This window comes from Mauremys mutica, chromosome 7 (genome assembly GCF_020497125.1).
Source record: "Mauremys mutica isolate MM-2020 ecotype Southern chromosome 7, ASM2049712v1, whole genome shotgun sequence".
Taxonomy (NCBI): Eukaryota; Metazoa; Chordata; order Testudines; family Geoemydidae; genus Mauremys; species Mauremys mutica.
This window is the reverse complement of record NC_059078.1, coordinates 64973328-64997516: the sequence shown is the minus strand read 5'-3', so window position 1 is coordinate 64997516 and position 24189 is coordinate 64973328. Positions and strand designations below refer to the sequence as shown.

At 43.9% G+C, this 24189-nt stretch overlaps 1 protein-coding gene across 1 annotated transcript in view; it reads right to left on the bottom strand.

Moving 5' to 3' along the window:
* Positions 1 to 24189, bottom strand: part of KAT6B (lysine acetyltransferase 6B) — a 199787-nt gene that overhangs the window by 37323 nt on the left and 138275 nt on the right. Inside the window, exon 12 of the mRNA XM_045023514.1 lies at positions 19971 to 20064. Within this exon, the coding sequence (XP_044879449.1) occupies positions 19971 to 20064 (94 nt within the window). The remainder of the gene's footprint in view (positions 1 to 19970; positions 20065 to 24189) is intronic.

The following is a 24189-nucleotide window of genomic DNA, read 5'->3' as shown; positions in this document are numbered from 1 at the left end:
AGGCACTGTGCTTTCATGCATACACATCATCTCCTGAATATGCTATTATTGGAAACTGGACATTGGGAGAACTAACCAGTTTTATGTTTTTCCTGCTAACACCTTGCATGCTGTTCTGGCTTTCACGCCACAAACAGGTTTCATACATAAATCTGATATCCTCTTACACTGAACAACATATATTAACAGCTGTTTAAACAAAATTGATGAATGGACAAAAGTCTCATGAGTATTCTGACTGATCACTTGTCCAGAGTGATTACAGTATAAAGAGGAACATTTGGACTTCAATTTAGTAAGCAATTAGCTAGTTTATACTGCTAGCCAATATGCAATTAATTAGTGCAACAAGGACCATGTCATTCTCATGCACCTAAGCTGATTATGTAGTTAAGCACTATGCTCTGAAGTTCACTGTATTTAATCTATCTGCCACTGAAGTCACAAATCACAATTTCGCTACTGATAGGAGTGTGATTGGGAAACAATGTCTATCCAGACAGTGAACTGCATCAGGCACTATGCAAAGAGAATGGATTTGGAAGAATAATCTGAAGCTTTGAGACACATAATAAGTATTCAGTCCTATTAAGAGCTGCAAAAATTAACCTCTCAAAAACTGAAGTTATTAAAGATCGCTTTAATATTGAAACTTTTCTGCTGTAAAGGCCATACTCTGCATTTCACTTGTCTCACTTTCCTATTCGCACAGCACAAATAACGATAGCATTCAGGTGCTAATATGTTAGTAAAATCATAAATTCACAACACACCATTACACACTGCACTTAGATCTGATCTAGAAAGATTATGTAGAAAGCTTTTGTAATATCCTTGACATCTCAAGTCTGCCAATCCCAGTTTCAAGTGTGCCTGCGTACTATATACACATATGCAAGTATATGTACACTTACACACGCACAGCATCACAGACAGCCCCTGTACCATTTGAATGGTTCTCACAATGAAGACGGACTCAAATTACTTAGGAAAGCTTTTCAGACACATATACTACAGATGCCATCGCATTGCTGAAAACCCCGAGCACACAAAAGAGCTGCAACAAAACCGAACTGCTGCCAAAACTTGGGAACAGCTTGAGATCTGAAACTTTCTCACACAGAGGCCCTCACAGACTAGAATGGGGTCTTTCAGAAAAAGAAAGTCAGCAGCACTATTTCGTGTTCAAGAGATTGCTCTTAAATAATATGCACTGCTGAACTCTTATTTTCTTTCCTACATTTGATTTTTTTTTTAAACTTACACCATAGCAACAGAAGGTATTAAAAAGAATCCATCTAATGCAAAGGGAGAGAGGGTGAGTGAACTTTTCTCAAAAGCATATTCTGTGTTTTTACACATCCCCTTTAAAGACTTCCAATGAGTGAATAACCAGACTCAGAAGGGTTCAGATCATGCATGTTTTTATTAACCTGAGTTTTATTTATCATACAACCTGGTTAAATAAATCCTTAATATGCAAAGTAAGAACTGGAAGGGTTTAGTGCAACATACTGTATCAAACAAGAGCTTTGAAAGCAAAATAGCAAAAACTGGTAACAATTTTTATGATACACTACCACGTAGATGGAAAGGCAAGATATTTTCACAGCATTTTAAATTACAGCAAGAGACAGCTTTCAATCCTGTGCCATAACAAATAGTTTGTTTTTAAAATGAAATGATGCAAGAAATTATTAGAAAAAGAAACAATGAGAAAATAGATGTAAAGTACGGTTGATGTTTCAGCACAGAATTTCAAGCTCCAAATAGGAAATACCAAGGAAAAGAAAAAAACAGAGAAAAAACCCAGAAAGGCCAAAATGTGAGATTAATATAAATGTACACTCTCAAAATATGACTTATTTTTTCATAAATAGTTTGTCCTATTTATGGCAATATTTTCCATGTGTGTGCATCCATACCTCCGATATAGGTCAGGCGGGGGGGGGGGAGGAGTGTCAAAGATCGAGGACCTTAAATAGGAGTTTATATCCTATTTGAAGCTGCCTTAAGAATGCTTTCAAAGGGACCACAATGCCAGGGTCCTTGTAAACATTGCTGCTGAGAAAAAGAAAGGTCAGCTGTAACTTGAGATCCTTAGGTAAGTGAACAACCTGCTACATTCTCTTTTCTTCTTTGTCCGGTTAAAGAAAAAGCTTTACTTACTTTGAACAGGGCCAAGTCAAAGTTTCTCTCATTATTGTTACGAGGAAGAATGGTAGCTATCACTCGCCTCTACATTCTCAACTAAACGCAGCACAGGGGGCCTGAAACCTTTGGTTCCTTTATAGAAAGTTTCATAGAAGAGGCTAAACAAATTCCCCCGACTAAGGGAAGGAAGGGTAATGCGGACAGCATTAAAGTCAAAACAACAAAAAGCTCCCTTTGAAAATTAATTGGCTAACACTCACTTCACCTGTGCTGGTTGCCAGTAAATCCTTGACTGGGTTTTTTTTTTTGTCTACACAAAGTGGACTAATTAGAACTGTAGTGAGAGAATAAGTGAGAGGAGAGGAATTACAGCACCTCTGAAACCAAAACCATGGTGCATGGTGCCAACATGAGGAACAGATTTGTCAGCAGGTTAAGCAGTTCAAAAGATCATTACTGAGGTTTGATTCTTGCCCTAGATTTTATGTGCAGATCTCTTGATTTTAAAAATATATTGATGACTTCAAACACTGAGATGTTTATAAGTAGTATATGTAATTGTAACAGTTGAATAAATGTCATGAAGAACCACCATTACATTCTGGTGCTCCCATGATGTTGAAGGTTAAGCAACAACTTCGGTTGCAAAATATACCAGATGGTTGATTTGAAGATGGTGATCATATTTTTAACAAACTTTGAGGACTGCAGAAGGTATCAGAGGTTACTTACTATGAGATAACCCATATTTCCAGGTAAGCTATTTATAATCGTCTCAACTGATAAGTCTGTCATTCCAAGACAGACAGAGATTGTCTCTAGCACTACTAAAGGGCATTCAAACAACTTGGAAGGGGGCTCATGGTGGTTCTGTAACCAAAAGTTGCATCATAGTGGAGAGAAAGGGGCAAATAACATGTAATGTGGTGCAACTTCCAGGTCTCACAAATCCTATATAAAACTTCCAATTTCTTTTGTACCAGAAAAAGCTGGAACTGGGAACCATAGAGGGTTGCCTGAGGTCAGATGCAAAATCCTTGCATTTCAGTCTGGCTAAACAAAAATTAAACCAAACTGCAGCATATAATTATGAGCTCCAGGTAAGAAGCGGGAGTAAAGCAAAGCGATGAGGGCTCAGACTTCACCTTGGAGTCTCACTGTGGCAACAGTTAGCTACCAAATACTGTGATCAATACAGTGAAAGAGGTGTGTTATATTGCCACCCAACTCTCATCATGGAGAGAAAGAGCAAACTATGACACACACTCTGGAGGGGTTTAGTCTCAAGGTGTGGTGAGTCTGACCTGCCAAAGGGACAGTGATGCTCAATGGGGGGGGGGCGCGGGGGGGAGGGGAATCTCACACTCCAGAGAAAAGCTGACCTGCCTGATGAAAGCGATTAGGATACTAGAGGAAAAGTGAAGTAGCTAGAGAGGGGAAACCATTTTCCAAATTAGCCTCTCTTTTCTAATTATCATCCTCTAAGGGCAGAAAGCCTGACTCCAAGGACTTACCTACATGGGGACATTCAAGTTCTCATTCACAAGTCAAGTGGCCTTAGTTTGCTGTAGCTTAATCCTCCTTCACAGCAAACTCAGGCCATTTTACTTCTGAATGAAATCATCCACACAGGAGTTTAATGCACTTTAACTTATGTGCATTAACCTTACAGCTTTAGCTGATTCATCTTAACTTTCCTGAGAGCCTTTAATCCATCTAAGGAAGTAAGGGAGGAGAGCAACAGACATGTGTGTTTGAATTTCTTATGCACCTTTACAGAAACGTACAGAGAGAAATGGGTTCTGATACAGGGCTCCTGTGCACCTTGCTTGCAGGACTAATGAACACAGTGCGGCTGAGCAGGAGCTCATGGCTCATGCACCTGCAGCGCACAAGCTGTGCTTCCCTCACTCTCCCTGTTGGCTGGGAGAGAAACGAGAGCCTAGCTTGCAGCTCCAGGTTCTATCTGGATCCTGATGGCTTCTTCCCCTGAGGCTGAAGTGGGGACATGTGACAATCCCAGCATGGCTTCTCCTTCCCACTCAGACCTGCACGGGCATAGGGAGAGAAGGTTTGCAAGTGTTCCCTCTAATTTTTCCCACGCATGTGTGGAATGAATTTTGTTATGTGCACCAATATGGAGGTGATGTGTGACACATCACCTCCATATTGGTGCACATAACAAAATTCATGTTGCAGGAGTGGGGCTGAGGACTTAGATTTAGCAGCGCTTTTAGGAGCAGTGTGGGAGAGGGCTCAGGGCTGGGGCAGAGGGTTGGGGCCAGGGGTGAGGTGCCTCTCCCCTGGCTGCAGCAAGTCCAGGGGAGAGGTATCTCTCCCCACTGCATTCCTGAGCGCCTGCGTGACATTTAATAGGCTGCTGCGCAGCCACTCAGCTTAGAAGGAACTTAGGTTCTGGCCTAAGGTCAGGGAACAAAGCTAGGAGTAGAGCAACCCTCTGTTCTTTTAAAAAGAAGGGAGGGGAAGATTGAGGGCGGGGTGGCCTAGATGCCAACATAGTAACTCCTCACTTAACTTTGTAGTTATGTTCCTGAAAAATGCGACTTTTAAGTGAAACGATGTTAAGCAAATCTAATTTCTCCATAAGAATGAATGTAAATGGGGGGGAGGGGGAGAGGGTGTTAGGTTCCAGGGCCCTTTTTTTTTTTGCCATACTGTACAATACTATAGTTGAGAGGTGCCCCTGCCTTACCCCACACAGGCACAGCCTACTGGCACTGGAGGCAATGAGGCAGGCAAGGAGGCTGAAGGTGTTGTAGGCTAGGAGAAGCATGTTGCGCAGCAGCGGCAGCTTCCCCTACTCTGCAAGCACCAGGGGCTGGGGACTCAACCCTCGGTCCACTCATGCCACCCCTTCCCCTAAGCCCTATCCTTAACCCACTTCTTCCCCTCTCCTTTACTCCGCATGCCGCATCCTCGCTCCTCCCCCCTCCCTCCTGCCCGCAGCAATCAGCTGGCTTGCGACATTCAGGGGGCAGGAGGGAGGAGGGAGGACTCGGCGTGCAGTCTCCCCCCCGCCCATGGCAATCAGCTGGTTTGCGGTGTTCAGGAGGCAGGGGAGGGAGGGGGAGCCTGTGCACTGAGTCCTCGTTCCTCCCCCCACCCTCCTGAATGCCGCAAGCCAGCTGATTGCCGTGGGCAGGAGGGGGAAGGCGCTGATCTGCCGGTGGGTGGGTGGGAAGCGCTGGGGGGGGAGCGCGTAGGGGAGCTGATGGGGGGGCTGCCAGCTGTGGACAAAGCAGGCAGCCAAATGACGTTATAGCGAAGCATTGCACAACTTTAAATGGCGCATGTTCTGTAATTGAGCAGGGACGCAAGATCGAAACAATGTTAAGCAAGAGGACGTTACGTGGGGAGCTACTGTATATGAGAGGAAGGGAAGGAGCTGAGTGCCTTAGGAGGACTTAACTGGAGCAGGGAATGCGGGAGGAGGACCTTTAAATGTGCCTGATATATCAATGGATACATCTGCATATGATGTGTGATGAAAGAGAAAAATGGAGTAAGTAACGGAGAGAACATGAACAGTGTGTGTGACTGGACGGGAGAATGCAATGGGTGATAGGGATTAAGGAGAGGAAGGAGAATGGGGAACAGGAATAGTAGAGGGAGAAGACTGAGGGACTAAGAAAGGAAAGGGTGACTCAGGGAGAATCGGAGAGGAGAGAGAGTGAATTAATGGGGACAGGTAGATTGAATTTAGATGAGTGTGTAAGTGAAAGAGAATGTATACAAAGGACTAAGATTTAAACAGGAACACTGCTGAATGAGAACAATCCCTTGATCCCTCTACAACCCAAACTGAGGACAGCGTCTATAATACCAAATCTCACAAAACATATTATTTAGGAACATTTATGTAACAGGCTAGTTTCATCTATCTGACCCAATCCTCTTTGTTAGGAATAATAATTTTATACATCACTGTACAACATACACTCCTGTTTTTCAGTCTAAAACTGTTGTTTTTTGTTTGTTTAAATATCTTCCTTTAAAAAGTAAAATCAATTGAATAAAGGAGTTTAGTTTGAAGTTTGCTTGGAGGGACGTGCGGATAAGGTATCGGAACTAAAAACAGCAGGTGTTAGGTATGATACACAAACATCTTTATGCCAATTTTCCAGATTCTTAAATCCTCTATTAAAACCTGGAAAGGCAGACTTCCTGCAGTCAGGTGGAATTCTTATAATTTCAGTAAGTTTCTTAGGGATCTTTCAAGAGTCATCCTGGCAGATGAAGGAGCTCAAGCTTTCATCTGAGGCAATCAAATACCGAAGGTAACATGTTGGTAATATCTACAACAGGCTGTTAAGGGAAGAATGAGGTTATCTTAGTGAGGGCGCTGTCTTGTTGAAAGGAAAGTGCTAGACTACATATGCCGCGGGCGAATGACTGCTGTATTCATCAGCACACTGCAATATAACTGGACTGTGTGGTTGACCATAGAAGCAAATAGGTTGGTCAATGCAGATGCTTTTTTATTAAAATCTGTAACCTCTCTGGGTCAAGCCTGCCTACTCATGCATTCTACTTTGCCTATCAAATGCCCTGTCTTGACTGTTACCATGTTTTATCCTTCCTTCTGGTTGCTTTCAATGCTAGCAAGTCATCACTGAAATATAGATGCTCTTGGGTTAGAACAGTCTTATTCATGATGTCTGAAGTGACATGCCAGATTTCTTTAACCATTTTGATAAATGCACAGTGTCTTGAAGCTACATAAAATATGCTGAGAGATCCCCACAGGCTGATTTTCTTGGAATAATCATAAATCAACATAACTTGTTTCAAAATTCATCTTTAGAAGAAGTTCCTCTCTCTGAACCAGGGGATTGTGGGAACTGCAGTCCACACACAGAAAGGTTTTAAACAATATTTTGATTCAGCAAAATGAGCCAAAACAGATCAGCATTTTTCCAAACATAAAATAGCATGAATTCTACAATATTAAATTATATCAGTACTGCGTCATATTCTCTATAGATGGAAATAAGAAAAACCTGGAGATTCCAGCACTGCACCTTACAAAATCATGCATAAAAATTACAGAAGCTGCAGTAGCTCAAGCCAAGCAAATAAACAGGAGGGCAGGAAGCTTTGCACAATATAGGTAGAGGCTGCTAAAAGGATATGGGACCGTGTGGGGAAGAGCAGCTGCAGTGCCAGCTCTTTCAGTCTACACCAGCACTGCAATGGTGCAGGATGACCTGAAGCAGGATACAAAGGCGGTAGAGTCAGGCCCAAAGCATGTGTAATCACAATGGTGCTAGCAGTGCTAGTGCACTACTGCAAACACTCATGCATGGATGCAAGATACTTGCAATGAAAAATTCTCTAGCGTAGAGAAGGTTGGAATAAGTTCCACAAAAACAGAACTTTGAAAAAGATCTGCCTGGCCCCTAGTCCACTTCCGGCTGAACCTAGGGAGCTACAGCCAGCTTGCTGCCCAGGATTTGATTAACCACTAGGTACAAAATGCTCAGCTCATGCATAGTACTGCCCACCCCATCCCACCAGCTGATGTGAGGTTACATGATGATGATGTCATCGTAAACAGCCTGGAAACCATGGAGCTGGCTGCCTGCAGCATGGACCATAATTTGTTCTACAAGAGACTCCTCTGGATCCACCCTAGGATCTCAGGTGAGTGGCTGGACCAGGAAGGCCCTGTGCTGCTTTTGGTTTGATAGCCAGGGAGGAGGGGAGAATCTGTTCTTCTTCGAGTGATTGCTCATATTGATTCCAATTAGGTGTGGGCGCGCTGCGTGGACATCCGTCCGAAAGTTTTCCCCTAGCAGCATCTGTCGGGTCGGCAGTGGAGTGGCGCCTCCATGGTGCTCAATATATGACCCTGCTGAACGTCAGTTCCTTCTTACCGCCTGTGATAGTCATTGGAACTGTGGTGTCTTGCTCAGCAAGTTCTCCACATTTCCCTAGCTTTATTTTGATAGTAGTTGCTCTGATTTTTGTTGAGTTTTTCTTTTGGTTTTGTTGTAGTTAGTGGCAGTTGGGTTGAGGGGGTTTACCTTCCACCCTGACTTTCTTTCTTCTGGGCTCTCATTCCCAAGTCCCTGAGATTTAAGCCCTGCTAGTCCTGCTCCAAGCCCATGCCAATGGGCGACCCCCCCGACTCTTGTCTGAAGGGTCTGGGGGAGGCTGACCAAGCTGAGCAGTGCAGGATCTGCAAGAGATTTCATCCTCAGACTAAGAAAGAGTGGGACTTTCGCCTGAAGCAGCTCCTTAGACCCCAGCCTCCTTCGACGCGGCAGGACCCGGCACCAGGCTCTTCAGTGCGCAGCGCCCCGGTGGCCATGGTGGAAACGGCACTGTGGATGGACTCTGGCCAAGACTCAAAACACCGCCGCACCCCGGCACTGGAGCCGGCAATATCAACCTGGCACCGCTCCCACTCCCCAGCACTGAAGCGGCACCGGAAGCCGGAGAAGGGTGGCTCTTCTTCATAGAGACCCCACACACACACCTGGAGCAGGCCTCTGTGGCATGTCCAGGGGAGAAGCACCCAGGAGCAAAGGTCATGGACGTGGCACTGTTGACTTCAGCCTCACTGGGGGAGCCACTGAGTCCGGTGCCGCTGGACTCCCCGCCCCGCAGCGTTGTGGAAGTTCAGCTGCTGTCCACCACGGACACCTTTGCAGCTGCGAGGGACCTCATTGTCATGACGGCACCAGGGTCTCCTCTGCTCCACATCAAGGCTCCGGTGCCTCAGTGGATGGCACTATCTCAAGGCAAGCTGGTATTGATCCATCTGTCGGCACCATCGGCTCCATTGGGCAAGCTCTGAAACAAGCGTGCCAGAAGTCTTGGCCAGTCAGTCCACTCCTCAGGATGAGGAGGAGATGTCGTGCCCCCTCCCCAGCTCGGGACCCCTGCCAGCTCCGGTTCCTGAGCCTGGATCTATGGTCAGCGATGCACGGCATCAAGCCCCTGTGGAACAGGGAGTTCGAGATGACCGTCTCCCTATTTGGCCTCTTGGTCCTCCTCCTCTGATGCCATGGCAGGCACCTCCATCTCCAGGTCACCCCCCATAAACATCTGCGCCCACCAAGACCTCCTGCACAGGGTGGCGTGCAACTTGGGTCTGCAGGCCGAGGAAGGGGTGAAATCAGAGGACCCGGTAGTGGATATTTGGTCCCGGAAGGTCCGACAAGGGTAGCCTGCCCCTCATCAAGACCATTCAGGCCAATGCTAAAACCATCTGGCAGTCTCCATTCCCATGGTCAAGGGAGTCAAACGCAAATACTTTGTACTCTCGAAGGGGTACGACTACCCTGCTCGCTGGTGGTTGCGGCCATGAATGAGAAGGAGAGGCACGGGCAGCAGGTACCAGAGCCCAAGTCTAAGGACGCCAAAGGTATACTCCACGGGGGGGCTCCAGCTCAGATTGCTAATCAGCAGACACTCCTGAGCGGCTACAACTTTAACTCCTGGAACTCCATGCTGAAGTTCAAGGAGCTTGTGCCACCTGAGTCCAGAGAAGAGTTTGGGGCCCTTATTGATGGTGGCAAGACGGTGGCACGGACCTCTTTGCATGCCTCACTGGATGCTGCAGACTCAGCCACGCGTACCTTGTCCTCTGGGATTGCCATGAGGCGCACCTCTTGTTTGCAAGCCTCTGGCCTGCCTCCTGAGGTTCAGCAGACACTCCAGGATCTGCCCTTTGACGGGGAGGGCCTGTTCGCGGAGCAGACTGACTCTAGGCTGCATAGCGTTAAGAACTCGAGGGCGACCATGAAGTCCCTGGGTATGCTTACCCCAGCAACCCAGTGGAGACACTTCAAGCCCCAGCAGCCGCAACAGCGCTCCTACCCTCCTCAGCGGAGGCAGGACTTTTACAGGCGACGGGGGCGGAATGGCAGATGGAAGGCCTCCAACTCCCTGTCTGGACAAGGCCAGGGCCTGACCAAACCATCGTCGGATTCCAAGCAGGCCTTTTGAAGGGACGCCCGAGGACGGCGTACAGACTTACCCCCCGGATCCTACTCTGCTCTTTTTGAATCATTTATCCCACTTCCACCGTGCGTGGTCCCAAATAACCTCAGACCACTGGGTCCTTCGCATGGTGAAAGCAGGATACTCTCTCCAATTCTGCTCTTACCTGCCCTTCCATTCCACTTCCCCGTCCCTCTTCAGGGACCCCTCTCATGAATAACTCCTTATTCAGGAGGTTCGGGCACTCCTCGCCATGGGTGTGGTAGAGCAGGTTCCACGGGACCTATGGGGCAAGGGGTTCTACTCCCGATATTTCCTAATCCCCAAGGCCAAAGAGGGCCTCCAGCGCATTCTGGACCTACACGGGCTCAACAAATTCATGGTAAAGTTGAAGTTCCGCATGGTCTCCCTTCGCACCATTATCCCTTCCTTGGATCCTGGAGACTGGTATGCCGCCCTCGACATGAAGGACGCATACTTCCCCATAGCAATTCATCTGGTGCACAGGTGCTTCCTGCGCTTCGCTGTCAACTGCGAACATTACCAGGTTACATCCCTTCCATTCGGCCTTTCAACAACCCCACAAGTGTATGTCAGTCGTGGCTGCCTTCCTCCATCGACGGCAGGTGCAAGTGTATCTCTACTTCAATGACTGGTTGCTTTGGGGCCGCACCAGAGAGCGGGTGCAGTCCCAACTGCACTTGGTCAGGCATACGTTCGAAGGGCTGGGTCTCCTCCTCAATGTGGAGAAAATCGACCCTAGAACCAACCCAGAGGATAGAATTCATCGGGGCGCTGCTGGACTCTGTTAAGGCACAGGCCCTCCTACCAGACTCCTGCTTCCGGGCTATCATGGACATCATTCAAGGCCTTCAGCAATTCCCAGCCTTGACAGCATGAGGGTGTATGAGTCTCCTCGGCCACATGGCTTCGTGCACATACGTGACCCGGCATGCCAGGCTCCAGCTCAGGCTGCTGCAACCATGGCTCACCTCGGTCTACCGCCCAGGGCATGACAACTTAAATTCAGTGGTCACTGTACTAGGGCAGGTCCTCGCCTCTCTCCACTGGTGGCTCGACGCCCAAGTGGTGTGTGGGGGGAGTCCTCTTCCACTGCCCCCAGCCTTCCTTGTCCCTGGTCACCGACGCATCAGCTCTGGGGTGGGGCGCAGATCTGGGAACCCTTCAGACTCAAGGCCTGTGGTCTCAGTCCAAGCTCTCCCTCCATATCAACACCTGGGAGCTGATGGCACTGTGCCTTGCTTGCCAAACCTTACAGGCCCAACTGCAAGGTCGCTGCGTAGCAGTTCTAATGGACAATATCACAGCCATGTTTTACATCAACAAGCAAGGGGGAGCCCATCCCTCCCCCCTCTGCCAAGAAGCCATTCGACTGTGGGAGTTCTGCATAGCCCCCTCCATTCACCTGGTCACATTCTTTCTTCCAGGGATCCAGAACATGCTGGCAGACCACCTCAGCAGGTCCTTCAATTTGCATGAGTGGTCTCTCCGGCCAGATGTTGTGCACCACATCTTCCAAAGGTGGGGGTTTCCCCAGGTTGACCTGTTTGCCACCCGAAGCAACAGAAAGTGCCCAGGGTTCTGCTCCTTCCAGGATTGCAGCCTGGACTCCCTCATGGATACACTCCTGCTACCCTGGACAGGTTGCCTGCTCTACGCCTTTCCTCTGTTCCCTCTCATGCACAAAGTCCTGCTCAAAATCCACAGGGAGGGGGAAAGGTGATTCTGATAGCTCCAGCATGGCCTCACCAGCACTAGTACACCATGCTGCTGGAGCTGTCAGTGGACATACCGGTCACATTGCCTCTCCTCCCTGACCTACTCACTCAGAACCATAGTCGCCTCTGCCATCCCGACCTCCAGTCCCTCCACCTCACGGCTTGGAAGCTGCATGGCCCAAGGAGCTTCTGTGTTCAAACCAAGTAAGACAGGTCCTGCTACACAGCAGGAAGTCCTCCACTAGAGCCACGTATCTGGCGAAGTGGAAGAGATTTTTGTGTTGGTGTGGCCAGTGCTGCACATTCCCTCTCCAGCTGCCGGTACCCCTCATTTTGGAGTATCACCTGCACCTGAAACAGCAACGCCTGGCAGTGTCTTCCATAGGGGTTCACCTCGCCGCCATCTCAGCCTTCCACCCGGGCGTGTCTAGCCGCTGTCTTCACCAACCCTATGGTTGGTCACTTTCTCAAAGGCTTAGACCGTCTATACCCACAGGTCTGCCAGCCTATCCCTGCCTGAGATCTTAACCTGGTCCTTTTGAGGCTCATGGGGCTCCCCGTTCGAACCTCTGGCAACATACTTCCTCCTATATCTTTCCTGGAAGACAGCTTTCTTGGTCGCCATTACATCTGCGAGAAGCATCTCAAAGCTGAAGGCCCTCACCTCGGAGCCGCCTTATACTGTCTTCCACAGGGATACGGTGCAATCCAGACTGCACCCGGCCTTCCTCCCCAAGGTGGTGTCGAACTGTCAAACCAGCCAGGACATTTTCCTGCCCGTCTTTTACCCGAAACCTCATGCTGGTCCCCGGGAACAGCGGCTGCATTCCCTTGATGTCTGCAGAGCCCTGGCTTTCTACATCTAATGCACTAAGCCATTCAGAAAATTGATCCAGATCTTTGTTGTGGTGGCAGACAGGATGAAAGGCTTCCCGGTCTCCTCTCAGAGAATATCCTCCTGGATCACGTCCTGCATCTGCACTTGCTATGAGCAGATGGTGATCCCAGCTCTCACCGCACACTCCACTAGGGCCCAGGCCTCGTGAGCGGCATTCCTGGCCTAGGTGCCTATCCAAAACGTATGCAGGGCGGCAACTCTGTCCTCGGTGCATACCTTCACATGGCACTACACCATCATCCAGCATGCTTGCGCACTGGCCTGCTAAACCAAGGGTTTTGAGTTCAATCCTTGAAGGGACCATTTAGGGATCTGGGGCAAAAATCTATCTGGGGATTGGTCCTGCTTTGAGCAGGGGGTTAGACTAGATGATCTTCTGAGGTCCCTTCCAACCCTGATATTCTATGATTCTATGCCAAAGACGACGCAGCTTTCGGTAGAGTGGTGCTACAATCTGCACTCCTTCACTCCAACCCCACTGCCTAGGAAAGGCTTGGGAGTCATCTAATTGGAATCAATATGAGCAATCACTCAAAGAAGAAAAAATGCTTACTTGCCTTTGTAACTGTTGTTCTTCGAGATGTGTTGCTCACATCCATTCCAAACCCACTCCCCTTCCCCTCTATCAGAGTAGCTGGCAAGAAGGAACTGAGGGCGCGCCGGGTTGGCAGGGTCATATATTGAGCGCCATGGAGGCGCCACTCCAGGGGGCTCCACTGCCAACCCGACGGATGCTGCTAAGGGAAAAGTTTCCAACAGCCGTGCATGCGGCACGCACACCTAATTGGAATGGATACGAGCAACACATCTCGAAGAACAACAGTTACAAAAGGTGAGTAACCGTTTTTTATCCCCAACCCTTACAGCCCAGCAACCCCAACAAAGAGCCTTAATCCAGCCCTGCACCTGCCATCCTGTAATAGTTTAACAGTGGACACCATCGTATAACAGTTTGAAGGAAGTTCATTGTAATCAGCTGAAAAATTGTGGTTTTTTGTTTTTAGGCAATCAAATAATAAATCAAGTTAAAATTTAACCAGATTATGTAGGAAATGGCATGGGATTTGTAATGTACATAAACAGAGCATCTGCTCTAAGTCTAATCGATAGCATTACAGCATTGTGGAACAAGGTTGAGGTCTAACTCAGACAGAAGAATACCACCTACTAAACCATTATCACCTCATGAACCAGCTGGGATTGTACCTGGAGGTCGCCCATTCAAGTACTGACTCAGCCAAGTCCTGCTTAATTTAGTGTTCTGCTGGAAGGTGTTATTGGCTGCCATCAAGTGGTCTGATCTGCACACAATTGCCTTGTTAAAACTGATGTGTGTGTAAGGCACCTTTTTCAGGATAGATGGGGAGGAACAATTAAACACATTTAATAATATGAAGCAATACCCAAAGCAATGGGCTGCATGGCAAGGCTGATCACTAGCTACGCCACATGGGCTGATGAATTTTCCTGGGACCAGTTGTAAAACACAGAGGGCTTGGGGACTGAATGGTTGCAGCTATGTGCGTTTATGTATGAGAGAAGCGGGAAGCTTCAGAAAGCCAGGAGAAACTGAGAGGAGCAGTGATGAGAGTAGCCCTGGGAGGAAGCCAAGATACATAGCTTCTAATGGGCACAATACTTGCTGGAAAGGCAGACTTGGATCTCTAAGGAAGGAAACTGCCTGCTGTTTGTTTCTAGCAGATTCAGGGAAACATGTCTTTGTGTACATTCTTCGTATATAAACAGGACTGCACAAAAGAAATACTTGATTTGCATCATCCATTTCTCCTCCTAATAGAGACAACCTGGTCAGGCCCCGAATATCGACTAACCACTATGCAGCGTGGTTTTGCAGCAGAAGTGGTATGGTTGCAGAACATAACTATATCTTAACAGGAACATTGAAAAGAATGCATATGGTGCAGGGAGCGCAACCTGATTAGAAAAGCAGAAATGAAAATGACCAGGGACCAGACAACAGAAAGGGTGTAGGACTAGAAAGTCTCACTGAACACTGATTCATACAGGAATCAGAAAGACTGTTAGAAGCACATAAGTTAAATAATGCCTTTGGCTTATGTGATGGCTTGGTGCAAGAGCTTAATTTACCATCACCCCACGTATACCCATGTGGCGGTGCAAACCTTTATAACCATCCCTCCAACCTGAAGGAACACGTGTAGTTTTCACTTTTATAGGTTAAAAAAAAAGAAAGAAAGAAAGATTAAGTCCTGAATGTCTATGGGGCAGGAGCTCCCTTATATATATGTGTTCCTTCAGGTTGGAGGGATGGTTATAAAGGTTTGCACCGCCACATGGGTATATATATATATATATATATATATATATATATATATATATATATATATATATATATATATATATATATAAAGAAAGGAAGAAGGAAGCTCCTGCCCCAGGCATATTCAGGATTTGCTCTTTCTTTCAGGAACCGCTTAAAGCTACCAAATTAACCTGCCTTCACTTACTACCACACCAAACACACCTCTTCCAATTCTCTAGAACACACAATGTGATCTAAAGAGACAAATCACCCTAACCCAATAGAATAGGACACCATCACAATCCAGGGACAAAATCAACACCTACGTTGACACAAAAATCAGTATTTATTGGGCCAAATTTTGAAACACTGGTGTTTAAAGCTAGGCACCTAAATAAAAGTAGCCCATTTTTTGTAAGTACTGAGCACCAACAGCTTTCAAAGAAATCATGGGGAGTTAACATGATCATTGCCTCTGAAAAATTAGTTTTCTAAATTTGGATTTTGAAGCCTAACTTTAACTATCCTATTTTGAAAATTTTGGTCATGGGTTTTCCCAAGACAAAATAGCATCTGACAAATGAGTAACAATACTGTATTTGTAAACTGATATTTTTCTAATGGCACAAGTTGGAATAATGAGTAATGTTGTTAGAGTTATTCCAAATACAAGTGAAAAAACACTGTGTGGAAACTAACACCCGTAATATAATGTAATATCGGAATATTTAGTAAAGTATACTGGATGCAATAAACAGTCACCTGAATCTTCTTCATAGCTAATAATATTGTCCAAAACTCTTACTTTTAGAATATGTGAAGTTAATTTTAGAGTAAGCGAATTAAAGAAAGTCAAACCAAATCTGGGTTTATATATGAGCAGTTCTTCAATCTCAACAAATAATTTGGAACTGGATGTTGCATTGCCTGGGCCCCACCAAAACCACTGCAGTCAAGAAACAGACCATTATTCTATAAACATACATCTTACCAGATTTTCAAAAACCAGAATGGACAAAGTGCATAAGGTGGTGTTACAGAACATTTCCATTGAACTTAGTTGTCACATACAGTAAGGCATGTGAAAAGAGACGTTGGCTGAAGGCATAATCAATTTTCATCCATGCCATTTAATTGTCTTAATATACAAACTTCTTCCTCCTTCATAATTTGGTCTGCTTTTCTTCAAAACATACTTTTTCACTCAAGAGAATTCACAATATTCTTTTTGTTTGTGGGAACCAAGGAGCTTGAACATAGTATTATACTAATAGTTCTAATCAGGTTTAGAAACAATAGTAATTTCAGCTCCTATCCCCCCTCACTCCAGAAGCAGTTTATTCCAGGTAATCTAACTGAAAAATGCAACATGGAATAGCCGTACAAATAGGTTACTTACACATAGCCAGCTGTATGTTAACAGATGTTGAGAAGAAAGGGACAGACAGTAAAAAGAGAAATATGTATCCTTTATATACTTTTATTTATTTATTTTTGTAGTAAAAACCTAAGAGATTTTCCCTTGGGCGTCACATGCCGAAAATCAACCTGAACTTTCTCTAAGGACAAACTTGCTCCACGAAATCTAAGGGCTTGGCTATACCACCGTGCAGTTTGGACAAAAGAAGTGTGACTAGCAGTGTGCACCAAAGTGATATGCTCTAACTCCCCCGGGTGTGTGCTGTGGGCACAAATCAAAAGGTTCCCAATACATGTTAACGAAGTCCTCTTCCAACAGGACTACATTACTGGGAACAAGGAACCTTTTACTTTGCACCTCTAGGGTCTACATGGGGAAGTTACAGCACATCCCTTAGGAGCGCCCTGCTATTTATATGCCCCTGTAGTCGGAACTGCGGGGCAGTGGAGACACAGCCTAATTAAAACGTCTGCCAGACATCAGATGCTGCACAATTCAAACTATACATGATAATCATGTATTTAAAAAAAAACTAATAGGATGCAATCAACCAATTATAGTAAAGTGCTACTAAAATGAAAGTAGCCCAGTGACTGACTTTCTCCTTAGAAAGTTTAACCCCCCCAAAAAAGGGTCACCTCAACAGAAGCTAGGGCAAATATAAACAGAAAGTTATATGTGCAATGTTAATTTTTATAAAATGATAATCATGAGCCATGAAAGAGAGGCACTTCTGCTGTTTGTAAGCAGTAATCTGCTCATTGTTTTGAGATAAGTATCTGATATGTCTCTAAACTGCAAAGCGGTGCAGCTGTTTCTCAACAGCATGATTCAGTGAGCTCGATTTTGATTATTTTGGGCTACAAACTCTGCTGGCTGTCTTTATGAAATCAACAGATATTATCAATTATCACTTCACAAAAACAGAGATACAACAATTATTTCCTGTTTCAAGTAGAGGGAAATACTACAGTGTGACAATGTGGTAAATTAAGACTTTTTAGTATTAATCACTATGTCAAACTTACAACCACTTTGCAAAAATCACATTAGAATGAAACATTCTGCAGACCAATGTTTCAGGTAAATGCTTCTTTTAATATTCTAAACTTTGACTGTCATTTTGTGCTGATATGCCAGGAAGGTGGGGGTTAATTTGACCCTACTCAGCAGAATGTTAATTGGGCCACTCCGCTCTGGCTAGTTGTGAAACAGTACGTTTCACAGCAACCCCCATTGGTCTGGAGCAGCGAACCGCAGCCACTGGGAGCTGTGATCGGCTGAACCTGCGGACGCGGCAGGTAAACAAACCAGCCCAGCCTGCCAGGGGCTTTCCCTGCACAAATGGCGGAACAAGTTTGGGAACCACTGCCCTAAATCATCTCTGAGAATGAGGACAAATCCAGGGCTCTGATGTACTGCAGGCTCTTTACAGAAAGAGAATTGGAACACAGACTTCAGCAGAGCTACCTCCAAAGCCCCACTGGTACCTTCAGATTAACAAATGCAGGAAAGTATAAGGGATGGGAGAGGAGGCAGGTGGAAGAGAGATCCTGTAAGATGTATAGTGCATTGAGTTCCTGTGCCTGTCACTCCCTCCTGGACTGAATTAAATGAGACAACACTCCCTTGTGCTGTTATCCAGCTAGATCTCACCAAGCTAAGCATGGCTGGGCCGTGCCAAGGAACACCTAAGTTTTAAAGTGGTGTTGGCAATTCAGTAGGGGTCACTCTGCTCTTTGTATCAGTACTAAATCAAAAATCTAGCATGGTGTTATTCGAGGATGTGGGTGTTTTACTGTATGTGTGGTCTTTCAGATAAGGCACAAAACTGAGGTTCTGACCACCTGTGGTCATTAAAAGTTCAACATCCCTTTTCATCAGAGCAGAGGTGTTAATCCTCATGCCTGAGCCAAATTCAAACTCAAGTGACTATCCTCCTAAATTCCCCCTGCTGTTCTAATAGTATATGGTATTCTTCACTTCCTGCCCTAAAATGTGATATAATCTAACCGCACAGTTAGACAGCTGTTGTGTTCCACTCCACTGGTGGCTGCCTTTCAATGGTGGATGAAGTGATCCGTATCTATCTCACTGGGGTGTTGTGAAGCTTAATTGTTTGTAAAGCTATTGGATGAAAGGCACTATAGACATAGTATTTTTATTAATCCTAATGTTTTTTAAAAGCAGTGTGGTCATGCTGCGTAGAATGTTGCAAGACAGAGTATCAAAACTCTTTAGTCATAAGCTATTGTCTTAGTCCTGCTGTTATACCATAATGTGTTATATTTGTATGTTAATCCACTTGCATGCCCCTTTGAGGCAGGAACCATATTGCTAGAAGCCTGTGAATTTTTTTATTTATAAATTCTTCGTTTTATTTTTTGGGAAGTTTGTCTCCTTGTGGGAAGCCCATTGTAAGAGGGGGTTGGGTCCTGCCCCTGGGGTGGGAGGCTCTGGGGGGAAGGAGGAGGGTGCTGCAGAATGCATCAGCCCTACACTCACACTGCAGCAGCAGCTGTCCTCCTGCAGGGCTGGGCCCAGCTCCCCGCTCTGGGTGTTGCAACACACGGGTGGCATTGCCACTCAAGTTTGGCCCACCCGCCTCTCCAAATTTGAGTATTTGCCAAAAACATGGGGCTCTACCTATTATCTTAACTGCCTATGGTGCCATGTACTCTTACAATGCTTTAAAATCATAGTGAAATCTCAATTTCCCATTTCCTCACATATGCTAACCCAGCTTCTCTATCCTCTCTCTAAATGACATTACAAAGTCAGATTCAAAAGCACAGAAGGCATTTAACTGGAACATTTACCTACAGAATTTTGTTTTCAATTTTATTGTGATTTCAAATTGAGGGGTTTTGGGTGATACACGGGTATGTTTAAATTATCCTTAGGCTTTTCAAACAGGTCAGATGTACAGATTTGCATAATAAAGCAGCAAGCAAGGATACAACCATGAATACCAGTTTATATATTTGCTACAAAGAGCAGAATTTTCACTAGAGAAGGTAGGTAATGAAATTCCTCTCTCTCTCTCCCTGGCTTTTTAAATTTTTTTTAAAGAAATATTGAAATAATATGTTCTTTTCATAAGAATTGTTCCGCTAAAAATATATTACAAGTTAAAAAAAATATAGAAAGTGGAGAATGCCTTGGACTAACACCTTCTTTAGCTTTAATCACAAATAATTGCCTCTTTTTGTACTAATGAGCAGCGCAAAATGGAATGTAATTTAGACATTCATTCAGTGTAATAGCTTTGTGAGCTAATATTACTGCAGAGAGATCTATTCTCAATTTCCTAGAGTACAATAATAGAGCAGCAGTAAGTTTTTCACTTCAGGGAGCTTTTCTGCCCTATGTAAATATAAATAGAAATCCCATTATCTATTGATAAAAACAACAAAGCAGGTTAAATAAAGTTTTATATGTTACTGTTTCCCATAACACCATCAGCTCTGTGGATCATGAATGTAAATAAAGCACTTCACTTACTGAAATCAATGAGAAACCTTCCAAATCCTTGCCTTTGATATTGGGGCATGATCATTATGCAGGAGACATTGTACTTCTGCTGGCAAAGCTTTTCCTGAGGGAAGGAGAAACAGATCAAGTATGTCAAAGCACTGCTGAAGTGGGCAATTCCTTGCACCTGCCACTGTCCTTGTAAAATATTCCAGAAAGGTGAAAAGACATATCTGGTCAATACCAAAGCAGAATAATCCTAAGGTATTCATTAATTATAGGAGGGAAAGTATCAATCAAATGCACGCTCTAAAATATTTCTTTTTACTGTTTAAAAAGTCAGAACCATAGAAATTAAACAAAATCCCAAGGACTTGCATAAACACTGTAATGAAGGTTAAGTGCAGAATGGGGGAAAAAATCTTTTCATGTGACATTGATTATTCTGTCAGGTATATACAAGGGGAAATAATATACACACACTCACCAAAGAGAGCAAGTTAGGTTTGCAGCAATTGTCATGTTAAATAACTTACTGCCTTTCACCCACATTTCATCTTCTACCTTTTAGCAAATACCTTTCATGCTAGTACGATTGTGTAACTGAAGTGATACATTTTTTTCACAGACAAATGCATTCTCCTCTGATTACAAAGTGAAGAAAAAATGCTTGGGCCATCAGATCTCAGCATTTCAGACAAGACAAAATCATATGACTATGAACTTAATAGAGGCAAAGATTACACTGACTGCCTAAGACAAAGGGGAAAGCAGACACAGAAATTAAACTAGGAAGCAGCCCTTGTAATATAGTCTGAAGGATCTTTGTTTTTTAAAATTTTGATGCAATGTAGGGGCAGTATTGTTTTAACAGGAGTATCCAAAAAATGCCAAAATCCAGACAAGAACAGTCCTGAGACAGGCCTTGTCCTGTGTTTAGGAGTAATGCAATTAAATATAAGTAACTTTTTAAAATAAAGCTAACAGCATCAAAGACCTAAATCAGACCACTCAAATCGGGTGACATATTCAACAGAAAGCTGCAGCAAGCATAGACTTGCTAGGAAGCTACTCAGGGTAACACATGTAAGGAGATGCCAGAATAGTATGGGAATTGTCACCGTCACAAGTGGCAATAGGCCAGCCTCAAATCACGCTCCTTCACTTATGAAATTCGATTGCCTCTTTGCCACATTTCATAAAAGTATCCCATCTCATGCAGATTTATACTGACAGTACTGCTTAGTCTCCAGTATGGCCCCAAACCCCTTGAACTGACTGCCATAATATGTACTTTGAAATATTACTGTGCCCACTGCAAAGGATTCAGGGGAATTTTTGCCCACAAAAGAATACTAGCTACAGAACACTGAAAAGAAAGGGCCCCAATTCAGGAGAGCACTCCAGCATGTGCTAAGTCTTATTGAAGTCAATGGGATTCAAGTACATGTTTCAGTGCTTTCCTGAACTGGTGCCAGGGGGTGGGGGAGAAAGAGGCAAAAAATTCCAGTCTTCATTTTGAATGCTAATGCATCTCCTGCAAGTCCTTATACCTAGTAAAGTTTAGGAATGGTACCTCAGACAATGAATGTGCTAGAAGGTATGTGCCAATCTCAAAAGTGGCAGTACTATTTTATCTATAATCTTTGAATCATCTAAACTATGATCAATGAATAGGCCTACAAGGAAACAGATCAAAGGCATATGAAATTCTAGGGTCTGAGGCAGTGCAAATTATGTCTGTCAATCTCGCTGTTACTTAGGGAATGTCTACAATAAAAACGCTACAGTGGTATTCTTCCATCGCTGTCATAAATCCATCCCCCTTGAGACGTGGTAACTAAGTCAAAGACTTCTGTCAATCTAGCGGTGTATATAGTGGGGCTTAAGTCGGCTTAACTGTGAAAATGAAATTTTTCAATTTTGCCCTTAGCAATGTAGCTAGGTCGACTTGTGTTTTAGGTGCAGACCATGCCTTAGATTCTCTCCAAGCCTTATATTTGAGGACAAATGTATCAGTCCCAAAACACGTCAGTAGACTATGCTGCTACTCCAACTTTATCACTTTCAACAGATCTCTTTAAAAAAAAATTATTTCAGATCTTTTTTTTGTTAAGAGCAATCTGAAGGAAAATGAGAAAAATCACCTAATTTCTAAAGATAAAAATGATTTTATGACAAGTTAGTTTGGAAGCTACTGACATATCAAACCTCTGACTTGAAAGCTGACAAACAAATATAGAGCTTCTCCCTATTCCAAGAAATTCTACTTTTACCTTGCAATTAATTTTACTATAGCCTCTGTCAAGGCAATACGGAGGAAATTCCCTCTTAGCAATAATTGGGATTGTTGTTTTAAAATTTGAAGTATCACCACAAGTCAAAAAGACATCCACTATGAAAATTAGTAACTTAGGGCTTGATTTTCAAAAGTTTAATGTGCAATTAAAAACTGCAAAAAAAAGTCAGGTATTTATGCACACAAGTGACCAAAGATGAACAGAAATGGTCATTTGTTATGTGTAAATAGCAAGTTTTACCAAAATACATCTGTAAATACACATGTAAATTGAGCCTATTTTGTACATCTAAAACTTTTGAAAACCAGGCGTAGTACAGTATATCTATGCAGAATCTGTAACTAAGTGAACTGTATAGAAAAAGATTTCATGTCAAATTGAACAATTATAAATCACCAGATAACCAGTAAAAACAGACTTAACTGAATACTAGGGCTGTCAAGCGATTAAAAAAATTAATCACGATTAATTGCACTGTTAAACAATAACAGAATACCATTTATTTAAATAGTTTTGGATATTTTCTACATTTTCAAATATATTGATTTCAATTACAACACAGAATACAAAGTGTACAGTGCTCACTTTATATTTATTACAAATATTTGCACTATAAAAAACAAAAGAAATAGTATTTTTCAATTCACCAAATATAAATACTGTAGTGCAATCTCTTTATCATGAAAGTTGAACTTACAAACGTAGAATTATATATACAAAAAAACTGCATTCAGAAATAAAACAATATAAAACTTTAGAGCCAAAAGTCCACTCAGTCCAACTTTTGTTCAGACAAACAAGTTTCTTTACATTTGCAGAAGATAATGCTGCCCGCTTCTCGTTTACAGTATCACCTGAAAGTGAGAACAGGGGTCCACACGGCACTGTTATAGCTGGCTGTGACGTTGCACTCTATATGATTTTATGAAAATAAGCTAATGAGTGTGAATATAATGTAACTGGAATATGCTTCATGCAAAAGGTCTCTTGTAAGGTATCCTTACAAAGCTTATAATCTACTGAGTGTGGTCATCCTATTTGTATAAATGTATCACTCTTGTATCTGAAACTAGAAATATGAAATATAACACTGAGGTGTTATTGTAGTTATGCAAACTGTGGGCCATTAATGGTGGTTTAGAATCTTGATGGCTCCCATCAACTAGAAAAATTGACTGTAGATGGCTCCGTTTACTTGTAAGTCTTCCTGTATACCTGTGTGCTGGCAAGTGGGTAATGAAGTCTTACAGTGACATGTGATCATGTCACCTGAACTGGAATCCATCTTTAACCTGGTGCTCTTCCATTTAGAAGGAGGGGTGGGAACCCAGAGAGGGACAAAGGATTCCCGCCTTTTGCAGAAAATATATAAGAGGGTGGAACAGAAAAAATGGGGGCTGCAGACATGAGAAATCCCCTAGCTACCACCTGAGCTGGAACAAGGACTGTACCGGGGAAAGGATTGGGTCCAGACTAGGAAGGCGTCCAGTCTGTGATAGAAGGTTACTGAAACATCTCTGAGGGTGAGTTTATATCTGTAATCACTTTCTCACTGTATTAGGTTTAGACTTGCATGTTTTATTTTATTTTGCTCGGTAATTCACTTTGTTCTGTTTGTTATTACTTGGAACCACTTAAATTCTACTTTTTGTATTTAATAAAATCACTTTTTACCAGAGTAAAACCCAGAGTATGTTGTAATATCTGGAGGGGGGGCAAACAGCTGTACAGCTCTCTCTATCAATGTTATAGAGGGTGGACAATTTATGACTTTTACCCTGTATAAAGCTTATACAGGGTAAACAGATTTATTTGGGGTTTGGACCCCATTGGGAGTTGGGTATCTGAGCGGAGGAGACAGGAGCACTTCTTAAGCTGTTTTCAGTTAAGCCTGCAACTTGTGGGACACATAGTACAGACCTGGGTCTGTGTTTGTAGCAGGCTAGCAT